Source organism: Branchiostoma lanceolatum, chromosome 9, assembly GCF_035083965.1.
Source record: "Branchiostoma lanceolatum isolate klBraLanc5 chromosome 9, klBraLanc5.hap2, whole genome shotgun sequence".
In the NCBI taxonomy this organism is placed as follows: domain Eukaryota; kingdom Metazoa; phylum Chordata; class Leptocardii; order Amphioxiformes; family Branchiostomatidae; genus Branchiostoma; species Branchiostoma lanceolatum.
In genome coordinates this window covers 6,651,863-6,669,219 of record NC_089730.1, presented here as the reverse complement: position 1 = coordinate 6,669,219, position 17,357 = coordinate 6,651,863, and the positions used below count along the sequence as shown (strand labels likewise).

The 17,357-nt window shown below is 40.5% G+C and overlaps 1 protein-coding gene across 1 annotated transcript; it reads right to left on the bottom strand.

Moving 5' to 3' along the window:
* Window positions 1-409: 409 nt before the first annotated feature.
* Window positions 410-17,195, bottom strand: LOC136442054 (ubiquitin carboxyl-terminal hydrolase 20-like). The gene is made up of 23 exons (XM_066438656.1): window positions 17,121-17,195; window positions 15,338-15,483; window positions 14,664-14,717; window positions 14,368-14,430; window positions 13,355-13,501; window positions 12,722-12,812; window positions 12,228-12,297; window positions 10,994-11,116; window positions 10,639-10,717; window positions 9,357-10,047; window positions 8,469-8,615; window positions 7,725-7,842; window positions 6,856-6,960; window positions 6,596-6,641; window positions 6,131-6,245; window positions 5,038-5,230; window positions 4,700-4,763; window positions 3,768-3,873; window positions 3,391-3,472; window positions 2,493-2,601; window positions 1,711-1,813; window positions 1,135-1,203; window positions 410-621 (listed from the first exon to the last, which is right to left on the bottom strand). Exons 2-23 carry the CDS (start codon window positions 15,413-15,415, stop codon window positions 410-412), a joined length of 2,865 nt encoding a protein of 954 aa, XP_066294753.1. The 5' UTR covers window positions 15,416-15,483; window positions 17,121-17,195.
* Window positions 17,196-17,357: the final 162 nt, after the last annotated feature.

Below are 17,357 nucleotides of genomic sequence, written 5' to 3'. Positions count from 1 at the left end.
TTTCTAACTTAATACTACTGCAAGAAACTACTGAGAATTGTTATCATAGTGTAGTACTTTCTTGCCGTTCATTATGATCAGCCTATCCAGTCTTACACCTCGGTTTCATTTCCAAACCAAGTCGGGTAGTTTTCGGGCAATTCTTTTGCACATCCAGGCCTTGTGGGACTTGTAGCAGATGGCAGGCTACTTTTCTTCTTCGAGCAGGCCCCAGTTGATTTTAATTCGGACCTAAAATCAGCCCAGATTCCAGCAGAAAGTACACAGGATCCAAGCTGTAACCTAATCGATGAAAACAATGTCCCATTTGAAAATCCTGTGTCTCTCAGACTTCATACCCCTTTGAAATATGACTTAGGTATTATACACTTACTACTACATGTCTCATTTTTTTTCTTCATTTCTTGTACTACAGTTCCTGCTGAATCTTCTTCTCCCCGTGGTCATCCTCCTCCCCCTCCTCACCCCCCTCCGGGTCCCCACCCCCCTCCTCCTCCTGGTCCCCCCGTTCCGTGTCGTCGGGCAGGGCTTGAGACTGACGCTGGATGATCTCCGGACCCCCTCCGTAGATCGACACCAGGAACTGCCATGTCTCCTCAGAGATCTGACCGGAATCCGAGCCTAGATCGGGAAATGTTGGAGTTACAGTAAATTCATCCATTCGTGGGGTCGTGTGGCGTAACGGCAGGGTTTTCGGCCCAGAACCCAGCGGTCCCGGGTTCAAATCCCTTGACGCCACCAATCTTGTGCCCTTGGGAAAAAGGCACTTAACACGACTTTCCCCACTCCACCAAAGTGTAAAAACGGGTATATTATGTGTGTGTGGGTCACGACACCAGCAATAGCTGCCTGTGTCTCTCGTGTATTGCACTGTTGCAATTCTAATAAAATCAAATCATCTATGTTTGCGACACAGTTTTTTTCCCACAGTAAAAATAGAAACTTTGTTGTATCTTTGACTTCAGTTGAAACAATAGTTTCTTAGTGTGATGACTTAATTTTTTTTTAAACATTAACTTGAAAATACTACATATTTTCAAGATTTAGAGTGCCATTAAAAGCAATGATAAAGGAATAGAATATTGGAGCCGGTTATTTTAAAGGAAAAGGACAGAATAGAAATGACAAACATACCTGGTTTGAGGCCAGAAACCAGTCCCTTTCCTGTAGCAATGTTACTGTTGTCAACTGGACCGGGTGGATCTGTAGCAGGTAAAGATGATGTGGTACAGTTGTGAAAGACTTTAGAATGCAGACAAACACCATAAAATTTTCAATGGCCATGGACCATATCTTTTAAAGTTCATGCACTGGTATAATATATGTCAAGATTGCAGTCTAGCAGAATTAAATTAGAGATCGTGATCGGAGTCTCTGTCGACAGAGACTGCGACTAGGATGCTGGAATGTGTTAGAGTAGTCTCCCTTTGATAAATCCTGAATTTCAAGTCGATCCATTGATCTAAAATGACAGGAATCAAAGTCAAAAAGTTCAGACTGTCTTTTAACGAATATCTACATACACAGAAAAATTCCGACTCCAATTGCGATCTCTATCGGCAGAATCGAGGATTGAGCCAGATTGTAGTCTCTACCGTGACCTATACATGTACAATAGAGAAGTCAACGTTTTTTAAATCAAGATCTACAACCATGTTCTGTAGTAGATAGCATGTCAAGAGGATGCAGCAGAAATGATCTTCCATTTACCTTGTTCCTTGCCCTTCACAAATGACTCCCACTCCCTGAACCACTTCATGCTGATGTAGTAGATGATGGGGGGTGAGTCCTCTTCCTGGAATGCCTTGTTCAACTGGAGGGAAAAAAAGTGACAACCTTGACTTACAATATGCATACTACGAAAGCTAGTAGTCTTTGCATTTTTCCATGATATCATCACTGTCGGCGGCCATGTTGGTGTCCAGAGTATTTGCATTTCAGCGAATCATCATAAAGCTGAACCGTTTTCAGGTAATTAAAGATCTTCTCACACTCTCAAATAACCACTATTTACTGTCTCAAAGAAGAGGATTCCAGTAGTGTACTTAAAAACTTGCAGATCAAACACAACAATACAGTGTACACTTGAAGTACGATCCATTGAAATGCAAATAGGGACACCAGCGTGGCGGTCAACTTTTAGTATTAACACTCTACAGAGATATACATTTGTAAAGTCAAACACAGTGGGCTATCAGCCTATCACAAATCCACAATGTCCACCATTTTTCACATGTTCGTAGGTGTTCTGTAAAAATATTCATATACAATAGTTTTTATGTACATGTACTTAGAATGTTGTTATAGCTTGTTATGCTGGTGATGTAAAAATTCCATTGTAATGTCCTGTCAATGTCAGCAGGGCTAGCCCTTTGTAATAGCCACAGGCTAGTTGGGCAGCCCTGGCTGTGTGTGCTGAACAGCCAAGCCAATAAATAAAAAGATCAAGATTGTTGAGAACGGTCCTAGGAAACGAGGTCGTCAGAACGTACCTTGATGAACGTCTCCATCTCGATCTTGCGGCGCTTCTCCAGCCGTTCCTGCTCCACCTGACAGGTGGCGCACACGAACAGGTGGTTCACCACAGGACCGCCTCCGAACCTGGAGAAAGAATGTTGTGAAGTTTGAGTGTGATCCAATAACAGAAATATATTCTATTATCGGTACTTACAAGAAAGACTGACCTAATGTACAGTTTATAACATTTTATAATGGGAAAATTCTTCTGCCCTTTTTAAAGGCACCCAGAGCATTTTATGAGGCTTGAAAACTGGAAATACTCTATTTGCTGTAATCTTTATGAAATTGACATTTAATGCCACTGTTTACCACATTTGCGTGCGGATTTTTTTTATCAAAAGTGCTCAAAAGCGGCACAAAAAGAAGCTACATGGTGATCTTTTAGTTTCACGTGCCTAGTGTAAATAGACCGATACCATAGCCCCGCCCACCGCCGTCAAAACGTAGAAATGCAAAATTAAAACATAAAAATGCAAATATTTGACGGACATGCAGTCACTCTCTCATTGGTCGAACCGCTAATTGTGATGGACACTCAGGACTAGTCTATTTGGGCTTGGATTTTCTATCAGTTCTCACCACACAATGACATCGTATCTTTGCTCATTTAATGTCGATATGAAATGGTATAGTGTAATTGAAACTTACTATGTATCGGAAAATGACTAGAAATTGGAATTCTTTTATGCAAGTTTTAAGCCTCATAAAATGCTCTGGATGCCTTTAAGAAATACAGTGAGCTCATAGCATGTGACATTTTCTAGTAGTGTGTAAGTGGGTTCAGCATTAGCAAGCAAAGATTCAAACTCCAGACCTTAGGCTGAGATTTGAAAAACGAATGTTTGCTAACACAAAACCAGTAGTACATACTTGTCCAGTAGATATTCCCAGACAGGCTCTGGTACTGTGGTTACCAAGTCTTCTAGGAATGAAGACTTGTGTGGTGGAATACCTGAAAAATACAAACTTGTCAAACCTTCCATAGCAATCAAATATCACATTTCACAAGGCAAAGAGGTAGCATTCAAGTTATATATAAAAGTTACAAGTTTTTGACATTTTACAAGGCCGCTATTGTGTATTCTGAGTAATCTCTAAGCAGATGTTGGGTGAAAATTTTCCGAAAAGCCATTTTTTTTTCTGCCAAAAATTTGTGCTTTTCCACCCCCAACATCTACTTGGAGATTATCTACTATGGCAAATGGGAGATTCCATTAAAGAGGGGTGTACAGGGTTGAGTTTTGTACCTCCATGTCTACACAGAAAGTCGTTGTTGCTGATTGGCCCAGGTTCTGCGAACATGGTGAACTTGTGGAGCCATTGGCGCGAGATGTAGAACTTCATCAGACCAGGCTGTGGCGACAACAGGAAAGAAGCTAATGTTAGTTTATCATTTCCGAACCTATCAGTGTGTAGGGATGCATACCTAAATGCTGAACCAAATCCGGACTCATAAAGACGTTTAGGTACAGGTAAAAAAAAAAATTAACTCAGTGATTCGAATCTGGACCTGAACCTGAATGTGAGTTTAAGTTCACATCCCTAAACTGCACCAAAAGTGAATCGATGTACATGTAAAGACTACACTACCTTACACTTACTGGGATCACTTGCACTGTAATGTCAGAACTTACCAGTGACTAAACCAGACAAGTTTGAGTTTATTTCAATCTGCAGTTATGCCGTGTCTTTGATAGAAATCTTTGTTAAAGAGTCTTCAACTTAAGAGAGTCTTCAACTTAATTAAGCCAAGTTGCTTACGTTATGCAGTAACAATATCATTTAAATATGCCATGGGTTTAGGTTCGGACTTATTAAGTCTGGACCTGAACCTAAACCTCTGGATTCGAATCCGGACCTGAACCTGAACGTGGGTTTAGGTATGCATCCCTATCCGTGTGTAGTGGTACCAAACTCCATTCCTATAGCACATGAACCACACAGTTGTGCAATCACTACAGCAGGGGGCTAGTCCATCGGTAGTGGTGTGTGTTTAACTACCATACTCTTCCTCATGCTAAGCACTAAGCAGAGGAAGCAGTTTGTACTACATATTCCTAAAGTCTTTGGTTTGACCCATTCGGGGATCGAACCTACGGCCCACTGTATACTATGCAAACACTCTATTAGTCCATTGCAGCACTCTCCAGTAATGAAAGATGTAAAAAATACGAGTCACCTCTTTCGTGCTGACCAGGTTGGCTACTTTGTGTCTCTCTCGTTCCATCTCTTCATTACGTTTTCTGTAAAAGAAAAATCAATAAGAAGTTGGTATAACAAAACGATGCTGGGAAATTCAAAGTCCCAGCAGTGTTTTGCAACACCTTGTAGAAAAGCTACAAAAACAACAATAAATTTCAGAATACTTTAAAACCGAGCCTAATACCTTCATAAAGGTTAGATGTCAGGGTTAACAATATTTAAAGACAAATCAATCTCTACAACTCGATGAACCTAATCCGATGAAATGGCTCCGCCCCTGAGGCCTTGCCAAAAAGTTCTTGTCACACCGCGCACCTGTAAAACAGCACATAGGCCTCAGCATTGGTGACAGCCGACTCCATGACCTCGGTCACGTACATGTCGTCAAACTCGTACCACTGGCCGTTCAGGTGGTTCATACAGTACGCCGTGTAGTGTCCGCCATTCGCCGTGCCATGGTGACAGATCACCGCAACCAGGTCGTAGGTCGTCACTTCGGATTGGCTCTCTGAAACATGGTGGGAGAACAGTGTTAGTTGCGGAAAAAAAGGAAAGTGATCTCGGTCCAGTTTAGCTCACTGAAGAGCTAATCTTCCACTGGTCATGAGAGAGAAGACACTATGACAGTATTTACAGGTTCATTATACCGAAATCAAATTCCCTTAGCTCATTTCGACAAGCACAATGGACATTGAACCACGGTTTAACGTCCCGTCCTAAGGACTGCGACTCTTTTCGGTAGCGTGCATGTCGGGTGAGCGACACAGTCGGAAATGAACTCGCCACTTCTAGTTCCAGAGGGAAGATCGCTAACCGCTGGTCTACGCACGTTTCGCTAAAACAGTCAGTGGAAACAGTCAATAGTCTAGACATGCAAGATATAAACAACTATTGGGAACGAGATTTAGAAGAAGATACATCATTTTACTTATAATATTATAATAAGTAGTTAAAGGTCTCATAGCTCGTTTAAGGCTATTGGGGTAGTGGTTTTCTATCCGCGGTGTCTTTTCCCAAGGACACAATATCTAACCCGGAATGCCGGGAATCAAACAAAGACCTCTCAATCTTGACTTTGCTAGCCCAACTGATGAGCCATCCACTTCACATTTTTTTTTCTTTCAACTTTCAACTTTTTGACAGACAAGGACGACATGGCACTGCACTCAAGCTTTTCATAACTTACTCTAACAGTGCCACGTACAAAGAACAATATACCCATTTTTACACCTGGGTGGAGTGAGGAAAGTCGTGTAAAGTGCCTTTCCCAAGGGCACAACATCAGTGGCATCGGGGGGATTCGAACCCGGGACCGCTTGGTTCTGGACAGAACACCCTACCGTTACGCCACACGACACCACACATTTTCATATACTGATTCATGAATTTAGAAACAAAAATAACTCACCTTTTGCCATGAAAGGCCTGAGGTCCAACCCCTCCAGTGGGAAGGAGACATAGTTGTTGATCTTAGTGGAGTACATCACTTCATGGCGGAATCTCTTCAGATGGATACACAGTATCTAAGAGAGCAGAGAAGAAACATTTACATGGCATTGTATCAAATTTGTTGTTGTTGTGGCACATCCATAGCACATTCTTAGCAAGTTATCCTTGCTGTTCCTATAGCAATGTTTTTTTAGGTAAATGCATGTATAAGGCACATGTTCATCTTACAGCCTAGCTTACTACTAGTATTACATTTATGGGAGTGGGTAAAATACTTAAACGGAGTAAGCAAATGACTGTGATGACTTGTTCAATGCTGATGTTTGTTTTTTGTTGCGCCTCTTCAAAATTATAAGGTAGAGAAAACTAGATAAGGAATACGTTTTATCAACAAAAAGGAGCCACACTAACAAAAGTCTCTTACCTCTGGCAGTTCCAGCACTTTGGAGAACTTTAATCCATTTCTTAGTCTGTGAAAAATGAAGATTGCGATTATGATAAAAACACATCTACTGCATGTTCGGTCTCAAAAGCTAGTAGAAAATCATATCAACACGGCCATCTCTTCTGTTGTAATCAGATTCAAGTAATCCACAAGACAAAAAGTTGCTCCAATTACTTATTGTATCAAACTGTTCTACCCTAACATTCATGTTTAATCTGTAACAGAACATTTGTCCATACTTCCTGCACTTCTCACAGCTGTACATGTTGTCTCCCTTCAGGTCATCAGCGGAGAAGAACGCAGACAGACAGTCATCCAGGGTCACCTGTGGGCCCCAGAACCAACTGGAACAGAACATAGAACCACCATCAGGGCACAGTCCAAACATTCAAAAGCACATTCTAATAGATTACATGTAGGTAAAGGTTCCATACTGCCATACTGAGTAGTCTTTTTGAGGCCGTAGGGGCAGTGGGTTGTTATAGTCTAGGCGATTGGTGCAAAAATTGTTCAAATTATGGTAAAAGCATGAAACTTGGCATAAATGTTCCATACAAGAATAGAAAATGTAGCTATTTTATAGGGAAAATTGGTTTCCTAGCAACCGTTGCTAAGAAACATACTATTCGAATTGGCTCCACCCTTGAAAATATCAAGTACATACTTAGGGTTCACCTTACCAAGTTTCATGCTTTTGCCACAATTTGAACAATTCTAGCTATATTTTGCACCAATCGCCTAGTCTAGACTATCAACCATTGTGTCTAAGGCACAGTATTGGAGGATGAGCCCAACTCTCTAATTCGGCTATCTTCTACCTCCCCAACCAAAGTCTGGTACCCATTTACACCTAGATGGTGTGAAGAAAGTTGTGTAAAGTGCCTTTCCCAAGGACATATAGCATCTAGCCAGGAATACCAAAAATGGAACCTATGAACTTTCCATCCATGTCTGCTAGCCAAACCATTTAGCCACCTACACCAAACAAAGAAAACAAAAAACAAAAAAAAACAAGCAAATAACTTTACTGACAAAAGTACATGGTCTGTTACAACTACAACAACAGACTTGACTTTTTTCAGTTACCCTGAAAAGTTTTTTCTTTTACCTTTTTAGCCAGTCATAGAAATACCCCATCCACCCCTGGGAAGCGGAGTAGGCATCAGTACAAGAGCTCTTTAGGGACGGGCCTTGGGCTGAATGGAGTAGGGCCAGGTCCTCTTTACCTGCAGGATAGAAACATTTTACAATATTTTCAAACTGAACGAATACAATATAGCAGGCTCCACCCCTATGGTGTTGCCAAAAATCAGTGAAATTCAAAGATTACATCTATATTCTTAAATTTTGGAAAAGAAGTCAAGCACTTTACAAGAAGAAACTCTGATACATGTACTCTCAACAAAATGGGTGGGGGTGCATTGCAACAAGTTTTTGAGGGTCTCTCTAGTACAACTCAGGTGCTCCCTCTAGTACAGTAGTACTAGTAGAATCAATCAGAATAACAGTTACAAGTTTAAAACTCATGAATTCTTTCATTAGATAAACATCCACGTCTTAATGCTATGGAATAGGAATGCATAGCAATAACGTCTTGATGGTTTCTCCAGTACAGTCAGGTGCGCCCTCTAGCAGAATCTATCAGAACAACAGCTACATGTAGAACATCTATCAATCCTTTCACAAGTCAGATAACAACTACACTTTCTCTCTGAATAAAAATTGATTGATAGCAAAATGTTATTCAGAATCCCTCAGGTACAACTCAGCAGCGCCCTCTAGCAGAATCAATCAGAATAACAATTATATATGTAAACCATCAGATATTTCATGCTAAAAACTGATGACTTACTGGGTATTGGTAGTGAGATGTCCTGAAACGTTTCCTTGGTGCAGGAGATCCGATCGCAGGTCAGACACTGTACAGAGCTCAGGATCTTCCCATCAAACACGTCCGAGATGATGCTGTGGTGGTGAATGTGTCTCTTCTTTCTCTGCACTGTGAGTTAAAGGCAACCCAAGCAATATTAGGATCCGAAAAATCACATTTTGAAGTCAAATTTCTTTAGTCATTTCTATACATGATAAGTTCAAACAACACTATCACAATGTATAGCAATGTCCATGATGCAAAAATATGACGTTGTTGTGACGTGAGAACCCACTGAAAATCATGGCCAGAGATTTTGTAGGCTCGCAAAACTAAGGGGATCATCGTACGGCACGATTTTGCAAAGTTTTAAAATCCTAAAAGTATGAAGCTATTATGCAAATGTGCTAAACAATGTTAGTTAATGTCGCTACCATAAAGTTTTCAGCATTTTTTAATTTCCATTTTTTGGCCCTAATATTGCTTTGGTTGCCTTTAAGTTAAATGACCACATTCAATTTTTTTGCATTGACAGAGAAATTTTTTATACTTGCACTTTATACTAATTATTGATTGGAATGAAAATATTTAGGATATACAGAAAAAATTACAAATATTGCCCGAAGCTTTTAGATAAATTCCACATAAAATGTTTTAATATCACATGTATATAAACTTGCGTTACTTGCTACACAAATTCATCAAAGTACAAAATCGTTTAGATTAAAAAGACTTTCAGTTCTGAGTTGTAGCAATAGTAGTAACACAAAGACAGAACAAGCTTGAAACAGTATTAATCTCAAAATCTCTACATTTTTTATACAGTCATCAGGTACAGAATATAATGGACAAAACAATGACTGTTTTTACCTGATTTAAAGGTGGGCTGTATGTCCTTTAGACTGGTCTTCATGGGACTGTTGGGTTGACTTGCACTTCTGACCCCCTGCGGACTGTTGGAGCGACTGTGTGGCGGACTCTCTCTCATCGGACTGCTACTCGAACATCCCGAGTCTGAATCCGGTACGGAACCCGTCTCCGCTGCCTCGTTGGACTCATCCACGTCCGCGTCGATGTCGTGACGTGACCCTCGGCGCCGCTTACTCTCCTCCTTGCTCTGCGTTCCGCGTACGGATCCCTGACACGACTTGACCCGTTTTCGCGGCGAACGCGTTCTCAGGTTCGACACGTGCTCGCTGGGCTCGGAGAGGACCCGGTTGCGGTTCCTCGCGTTCGCTCGCTGCTCGCGGGAGTCCAGGGTCCGGATGTCGCTGTCGGACGAGCTGCGCGGAATGGACTGCGCCGCCCGGACGTCGTTGTTTGGAACGTTGGAGTCCTGTGGAGTGTTGCGCTCGGAGCTCCCGCCGGATTCGCAGGAATGGTACTCTTCATCGGAGTGGCTGGAGGAATAGTCAGAGGAGCGGATAGGGATGCTGGCGCTGGACGCGGTGGGAGACCGGTCGTCGCTGGTCGGACAGGTGTAGTCCTCGAACTCCGTGATCGGTTCCTTCAGCTCTTCGTGCAGTTGGTCCATCAAGCAGCGTAGGAATTCTTGAGAGTCCTATAAGATTGGGGAGGGGGGGCAACATATTACTGTAAATGCATTTAAGTTCACCTGGATTTTATGTCGTGCTAAGGTGAAAATGGAGTGTTCCCGGTGGTTTTAAGTTTGCGGCAGCACTACAGTCACATACTGCTACAGTATTGGACAAAAATGTTTGCGGTGGCTTTAAGTTTGCGGTGAAACGGTAGCCGTGACAACCGCGAACATTTCTGCATTTAGAGTATCCTTCAGCAAGCTAAGGTAGCCGTTTGGCCCCAAACTTTTATTGTTTTCGGGGTTTGAACCCAAGGCACTTATCAAGAAGAGTATGGGTAACTCAGTGGGCTTGGCTAAAAATGCGAGCTGTAGCCAAGACACATTACACTACTAAAAACATCATGCTTCACCACAACTGATGATGACAAAAGAAAGAGAAGTGACTAAGATGACTGAAGACCACCAATAATTTCCCCCTTTGCTTTCTAGACTTTTTGGCTGTAGTAGTAGGTAGATAGTCCTAACATGTGGTGGACACATCATCCATATATACAAAAATGCCTCCACCCTAAGGCCTTGTCAAAAAAGGCCATTGATGTTTTTGTACAGTACCTGTTGTGTATAGCCTCTAAACATGGGGTTCACCATCTTGATTCCATGGGCAATACTGACAGGTACCAAGTAACTTGGTCTGGAACAAAACAATAAAACACATTTTATATAATATGGCAAAAAAGACATGTGGTTGAGGGCTAAAACTCAGTCTGTATGTTACAAAATCGGAAACAATTTTAAGCATATGCAGGAAATGGGATAAAATAGATTGAAAATCTGTATATAGAAAATTATTTAGAAGAAAATTAGGTATACCTAAACAGTCAGATATGTATAATACATAAAGCTGGTGTGTTACACCGAAGGGTAGTTATGCCTGCTATACAGATACTGATACAGAATTCTGACGTACCTTTTCTTGTGCCACATTTCAAGCATGAGTTTGAGATAACTCTTGGACAGCCCGGGTTTCTTCTCAGTCTTTGACATGCCAACCATCCCCCCACACTCCAGGAAATAGTTGGTCAGAGGAGGGCTGAAAACACAGAGAACATCAGTCACAAGCTCCTCCTAGTGATCCATAATAAAACTGCAGGTCAACTCCAGAGATGAATCTACATCTAGTGAAAATGCATCTAGTGAAAATGCAGTATGTGTTGGTAATATCTCTCGTCCAGAATTAAGAGACACCGCAAATCTTTGCGGTCTTTGTATTGACTTGGTTACCATGGTAACATAACACTGAGAATATGAATTTCTAATGTTTTACTACTGTACTACAGAATTGGTTTTACCGCAATTTTAAAATAATGCAAAAATTTCATTTCCTCATTTCGGCAAAAATAAACAAACTTACAGTACTAGTCTAACGTCTTAGGATAGAAAATAGAAACTTTATTAACTGAAAGAATGCATTCTAACTTGTTACTGCTATGGGTGCGACAACGCACTATTTTGTATTGGCTAGAACAGAAGTTAGCAGATTGCGGGTTAAGTATTGAGCTCAGCAGTTGGAGAGGGCCTGCGCACATAAAATAAACAAACTTACAGTACTAGTCTACCATTTGTCTTAGGATAGAACATAGAAACTTTATTAACTGAAAGAATGCATTTTAACTTGTTACTGCTAAGGGTGCAACAACCCACTATTTTGCATTGGCTAGAACAGAAGTTAGCAGATCAAGGTTTAAATCATGGCGTGGCGTCGTGTGGCATAATGGATAGAACATTCGACTGTCAAACAAGGGGACCCGAGTTCGAACCCGGGCTGCCCCCAGACATGTCTGAACATGCGCCCGACGTTGTGCCCTTGGGAAAGGCACTTAACACAAATTTCCTCACTTCACTCAGGTCTGAATTAGTACCTCACTAAGCTCATCTAGGGTTAGGGCATCCCTCGGATAGGACATTAAATGGAGGTCCCGTGTTTGGGGAGAGCCACACCCCGCGCACGTAAAAGAACCCACCACACCTTTTGAAAAAGAGTAGGGGCATGCCCCGGTGTGAGATGGTCCAAAACCTACAGTCCTATGACAGCACATGGTTCGCCCTTAGTAATAGCCTCCGGCTAGTTGGGCAACCCTGGCATGTACAGTACACGCTGAACCAATAAAAAAATACATAAAAGGTTTAAATCTTGAGCTCACCAGTTTGAGAGGGCCTGTAGCGCAGCGTTCATGTAACAGGTGTTCCCGATGTTCTGCAGTCCGGTCAGACCTGTTGGAGAGTCATCTACTAACGGTCAGGGGAAACCAGAACGGAATACAGTTATATACACACAAAACAGTCCATGCACTAACTATGGAAAATCACTATGCTTCGTCTCAAGCATTACACTTGCATTATCTGGGAAAATACCTCTTTTGAAAACTGCTTCTTGGTGAATATAATGTATCTGATTTCTTCAAATTAATTTGAATACACCTAGTCTGAAGAAAAATGTTACAGGCTTTGTAAAAAAAATCAAAGAAATTTTCATTTATGAGTATGAGGCTATGTTTGAAGGACTTCTCTAGTCAAGACTTGTAGCTTTAAGGATTACAATAGAGAATCCTACTTCTGTATTGTGATTTTGCCAACTACTTCACCATATGCATGTATATGTGCATCATACATATAATAACAGATGATAGTTACTAACCTTTTGGCTTTATATCTGCATCATCATCAATGTAGTCCTCTTGTACATGAGAGGCGCCATCCCCTCCACCGTTTCTCTGCTCTTGAGAAGTCTATAGTACATTCAAAATGCTTGTTTCTTAAAAGATACAAATTATACACACAATATACCATGACTACAAAAGGCATACCTGTACAACACAAGGCAATCATATCTCTATACCATTTGTGGTACCAATCAAACAAAAAAGACCTTTAAATACTGAACTGTGATTGGCTGGATGATCAAAATTTAATGACAATCGAATTTGGCACCAATCAAAAAAAGGAACATTTAGTAACTGATTTGTGATTGGCTGGATGATCAAATTACAATCAAATTTGGCACGAATCAAATAAAAGGAACCTCTAGCAACTGACTTGAGATTGGCTGGGTGATCAAATGACAATCAAATTTGGCACCAATCAAAAATAGGAACCTTTAGTTACTGACTTGTGATTGGCTGGATGAACAAATGACAATCAAATTTGGCACCAATCAAAAAAAGGGACCTCCAGCAACTGACTTGTGATTGGCGAGCACTTGATTGGCTGGATGATCAAATGACAATCAAATTTGGTATCAATCAAACAAGCAGGACCTTTAAAAACTAACCTGTGATTGGCTGGATGATCGTTTATGCGGGGAGGACTTATTGTTGCCTGGCGACGCGGCATGCTGGTCCAGGAACACCTCCGTCTCGCAGGAGTAACACCACGTACGGAACGTGGTCAAGTTCATGGTCAGGGCATGCTTCTGGTTCTGCACATACAACAAAACAAGGCATTTATTTATTTTTTTGTGTTCTTTACAGGTAGGTGCCATTAGTGCTTAACACACTGCTTTTAACATATTTCCATTAGTCCATGATAGTTATAAGAACAAAGACTTACTACACATATATTTTGGCGATACCTAGGGGAAGAGGAAGCAGGCTTTGAGCTAGGCATGGGTCCATGCGTCATTTGGACGCATGAGACTAAAATTACAAGGAAATTGGACGCCCTCTTTTTCAGCTGGACGCACAGAGGACCCCCATTTCCCTGATAATTAGAGACACATGTGACTGTGTTACAGTTGCTTTGTTTTCTCCTACCAGACACTGGGACTGCATGAAAACTGATTGACATGTAAAGCAACCAGGAAATTGTTAATCCATAGAGCCCATTGGGAGACAGAGATGGAACAAGCAGTTTTCAGTGCTTAAAATGGTCTGCTAAAAGTATGATCAGACTAGAACACACCTAACCCCCGCATCACAGCACCCCACCCCCCCACCCCCATTTTTGGACCCCTTGTCTATAAATCCTAGCTACAAGCCTGAGAGGAAGTTTTGTAACTGCTTGACTTGGCCTTGCACAGATGGCTTATCATCTAGCTATAGAGTTCTTCCATATTGAACATACCTGAACAGGACCTTTGGTCCATGATCATGAGAACAAGATAAAGAATTTTCTTTTTTCTTGTATATATACAGTACGTGTACTAATATCTAACATTTAACCTTTTTCTGCTGCCTGGCCCCACAACCACAACATAGGTGGCATCAAAAAGCTATCTCGGTAGGAAAAGGGTTAGACTAATAAGTTGTTATACCACTGAAAGTCATCAATGCAGACATGACCTACCACGGCATGATGGGTACTGTGGTCCACTGCTGATTCTCCACATCCTACGTAATTGCAGTTTGCCTGGAAAGCACAAGGGGGGGAGAAATTTGTGGTCTCAAATGTAAAATAATAGAGGACGATGGACAGATATAAAATTGGAAACAGAAAACTTCAGAATCTGATATAACATCCAGTAACCTCGACTTTGTGTTCAACACACTAGCATTGATGAGAAAACCAAGATAGACCTGGACCAAAATTGACCAATCAAGAATGATTATTTCAGTACGTAAATTCAAAAAGTAACTGCTTACCTGTAGACAAGCCCACAGGTTGGGCCCTACAGCTGGGCAGGAACTGCATGATCCCTAGAGATAAAAGACAGCAAAACTATTACTGTAAATGCAGAAATGCTTGCGGGGATTTAATTTCACAGTCAGGAGAAAATGGAGTGTTCGCGGTGGTTTTGACTCTGAAACAATAGTAGCATAACAGTTAAACAATGGAACGACTTTTCGCGGTGGTTTTCAGGTCACGGTAAAGAGATCACCGAGAAAACTGCAAACATAAAACCACCGCAAACATTTTTGCGTTTACAGAATTTCAAAAACTATATGTCCTTATTACAGTTACGTATTTGAATTCATTCATTTCATTTCTTTATTTAACCAGTAGACACACTCAGGTCTTTTGACCTGTTTTTCAGGCTCCCTGGATACAAATACAACGCACAGACATAATATACAATTATCACAATAATATACAATTTAAAATTCGGTATCAGTCCTAATTCCATTCCTAAAGTCCATTTCTAAAGGTCGATACGGCAGTGAGTTTTCATTGTTCTGTTGGGAGTTCATTCCAAAGTTCAGGACCCATGTGAATGCAATATTCATCTAAAACAATATTGCAGGTGTTAGAAAAAAAGGATTTCAAGCCCTGTCATGAGACAATAAAATGGTACACTGAAACACTTTGTTTGAATTACCTTTGCTTTCTGTAAGAGATCTTCCCTGGAAATGTCCCCTAAGGTCCCCAGGTGGGGACAGGAATTCTGTGAAGACATCTTAACTGAAGACTTCCTGTACTTCCGACATCTACCGCAGTCTCCTCAAAAGCATCATACGTTGTCTTCTGTAGGATACAAATATGGATGTTGTTAAATGTGGCAAAATACAATTTATAAGAGTAATTATTGTTGCATTCAAATCTTATACATAGTCTGTACATAAATCATCTTTGAGAGCATAAGAAGAATTTGTATAATCATATTGTTAACGTTATTCAGGGTTTTAAACCAATAGGATGACAACCTATTATATAGTATAAGATAAGCGATAGTTCTAAAAATATCTAGATACGGATGTGCATGTACATTTGTATGAGCCCATATGCTGAACATATATATTGCACATGCGCTAGATTCCGGGCGATCAGCTTGGCTGATAGATTGTTTTCATTAATCGATTATCTGTGTCAAAGTCAACTGTCAACAAAAACAAGAAACCATTTAATTCAACTCTGAGGCTATTGACAGGATGATCCTTAACAGTGGAAAAATTTGCATTGTTATGATCCTGTCAACAGTACAAATTTTTGTACTGCTGACAAGATGATCCTGTCAACAGTGCAAATTTTTCTTCTGCTGACAGGATGATCCTGTCAACAATACAGAATTTTCTACTACTGACAGGATGATCATGTCAAAAGCCACTTCCTTAATTCAAAAACCCTTGACCGTAGTCAGCCGTAGTGGCACCTTGGTTGGTTGTTGATGTCTTGTAAATATAATTCATTCAGAGTATCTGATAGATGTTTGGTCAACGTTGCATCGGAAAAACATGCGTTAACTCACAGTTTCTTTTTGGACACAACTATGGAACTGCATACAGGTAAAAAGGTTAATATAAGGCAGTCATCCTCATTTGAGGTGAAGCATGATGCTTTTTCAAGTAGCTAGTGGTAGTGCAATGCCGCTCACGTTTTTTTGCCAAGCACACCGGGTCACCCCTACTCTTCTTGATAAGAGTGTTGGCTTCTTTTACGTGCAGAGGTTTGACGCTCCCTCATACACGGGGCCGAAAGCTTTACGTCACCATCCGAAATGACAAATACATACAGAATATCATATTTACTTGTGTAACACGCACACAACCATACATGCGTATGTTCTAGTATGTTCCACTGGCGCTGATATATGTGTATTGAGTCACATCCTAGTTGACCCAGATACATCTAAATTACATGATTAAGCCGCGAGATATTTCATCCAAAATAGCAGAGCCCAATTTCGAATAAATACAACTTTTAATCTTAAAATCATTTACATTCAAAAACATATGAGATTTTTATCAGAATTTCTGCGAAAATAATTTTTTGGCAAACAAATTATAAAAGTGGGCGGTCCCTTGGGATGTACGTTTGGAAATGATATCTTGTCATGTTTGCCAAGTAACCAAACGTAATTTTCACGAAAATTACTTACATTTCATGAATAAGAAGCTGATAATATCATAATTTGATGTACTATTCTAGACCTAAACTTAATCAATCCAAAACGCCTGGAACCTTCGATCTTTTTTTCGACGAATAATTTTTTCCTTCATCTCATTACGTTACATTTCCGCGTAATTTTCACCAAATTTATCGCAAATTTCTACGGTTCTAGTAGCTGTTTAAGAGCTGAATATCATATCCATACACTTATGATTTGATAACACAAAAAATTGGGTGGAAAATATGATATTTAGAGGGTAAAAATCGCAACTTACCTGCGAAATGTCAGATAACGAACGATGATTTGCATCGATTACCGAAGCAACATGGCGGCCACGACCTGCCCAGTTTACGATATATTTTAGTTTCAATTTCTACAAAAATTATACCAAAATATTATATAAAATCTTCATTTAAGTTCATTATACACTTTAAAACTCTTAAAGACTATCAAATTTTAATGTTTTTTATGATTATGGTAAATTTTGTTTGTTTCGGAGGATTTGAGGGTT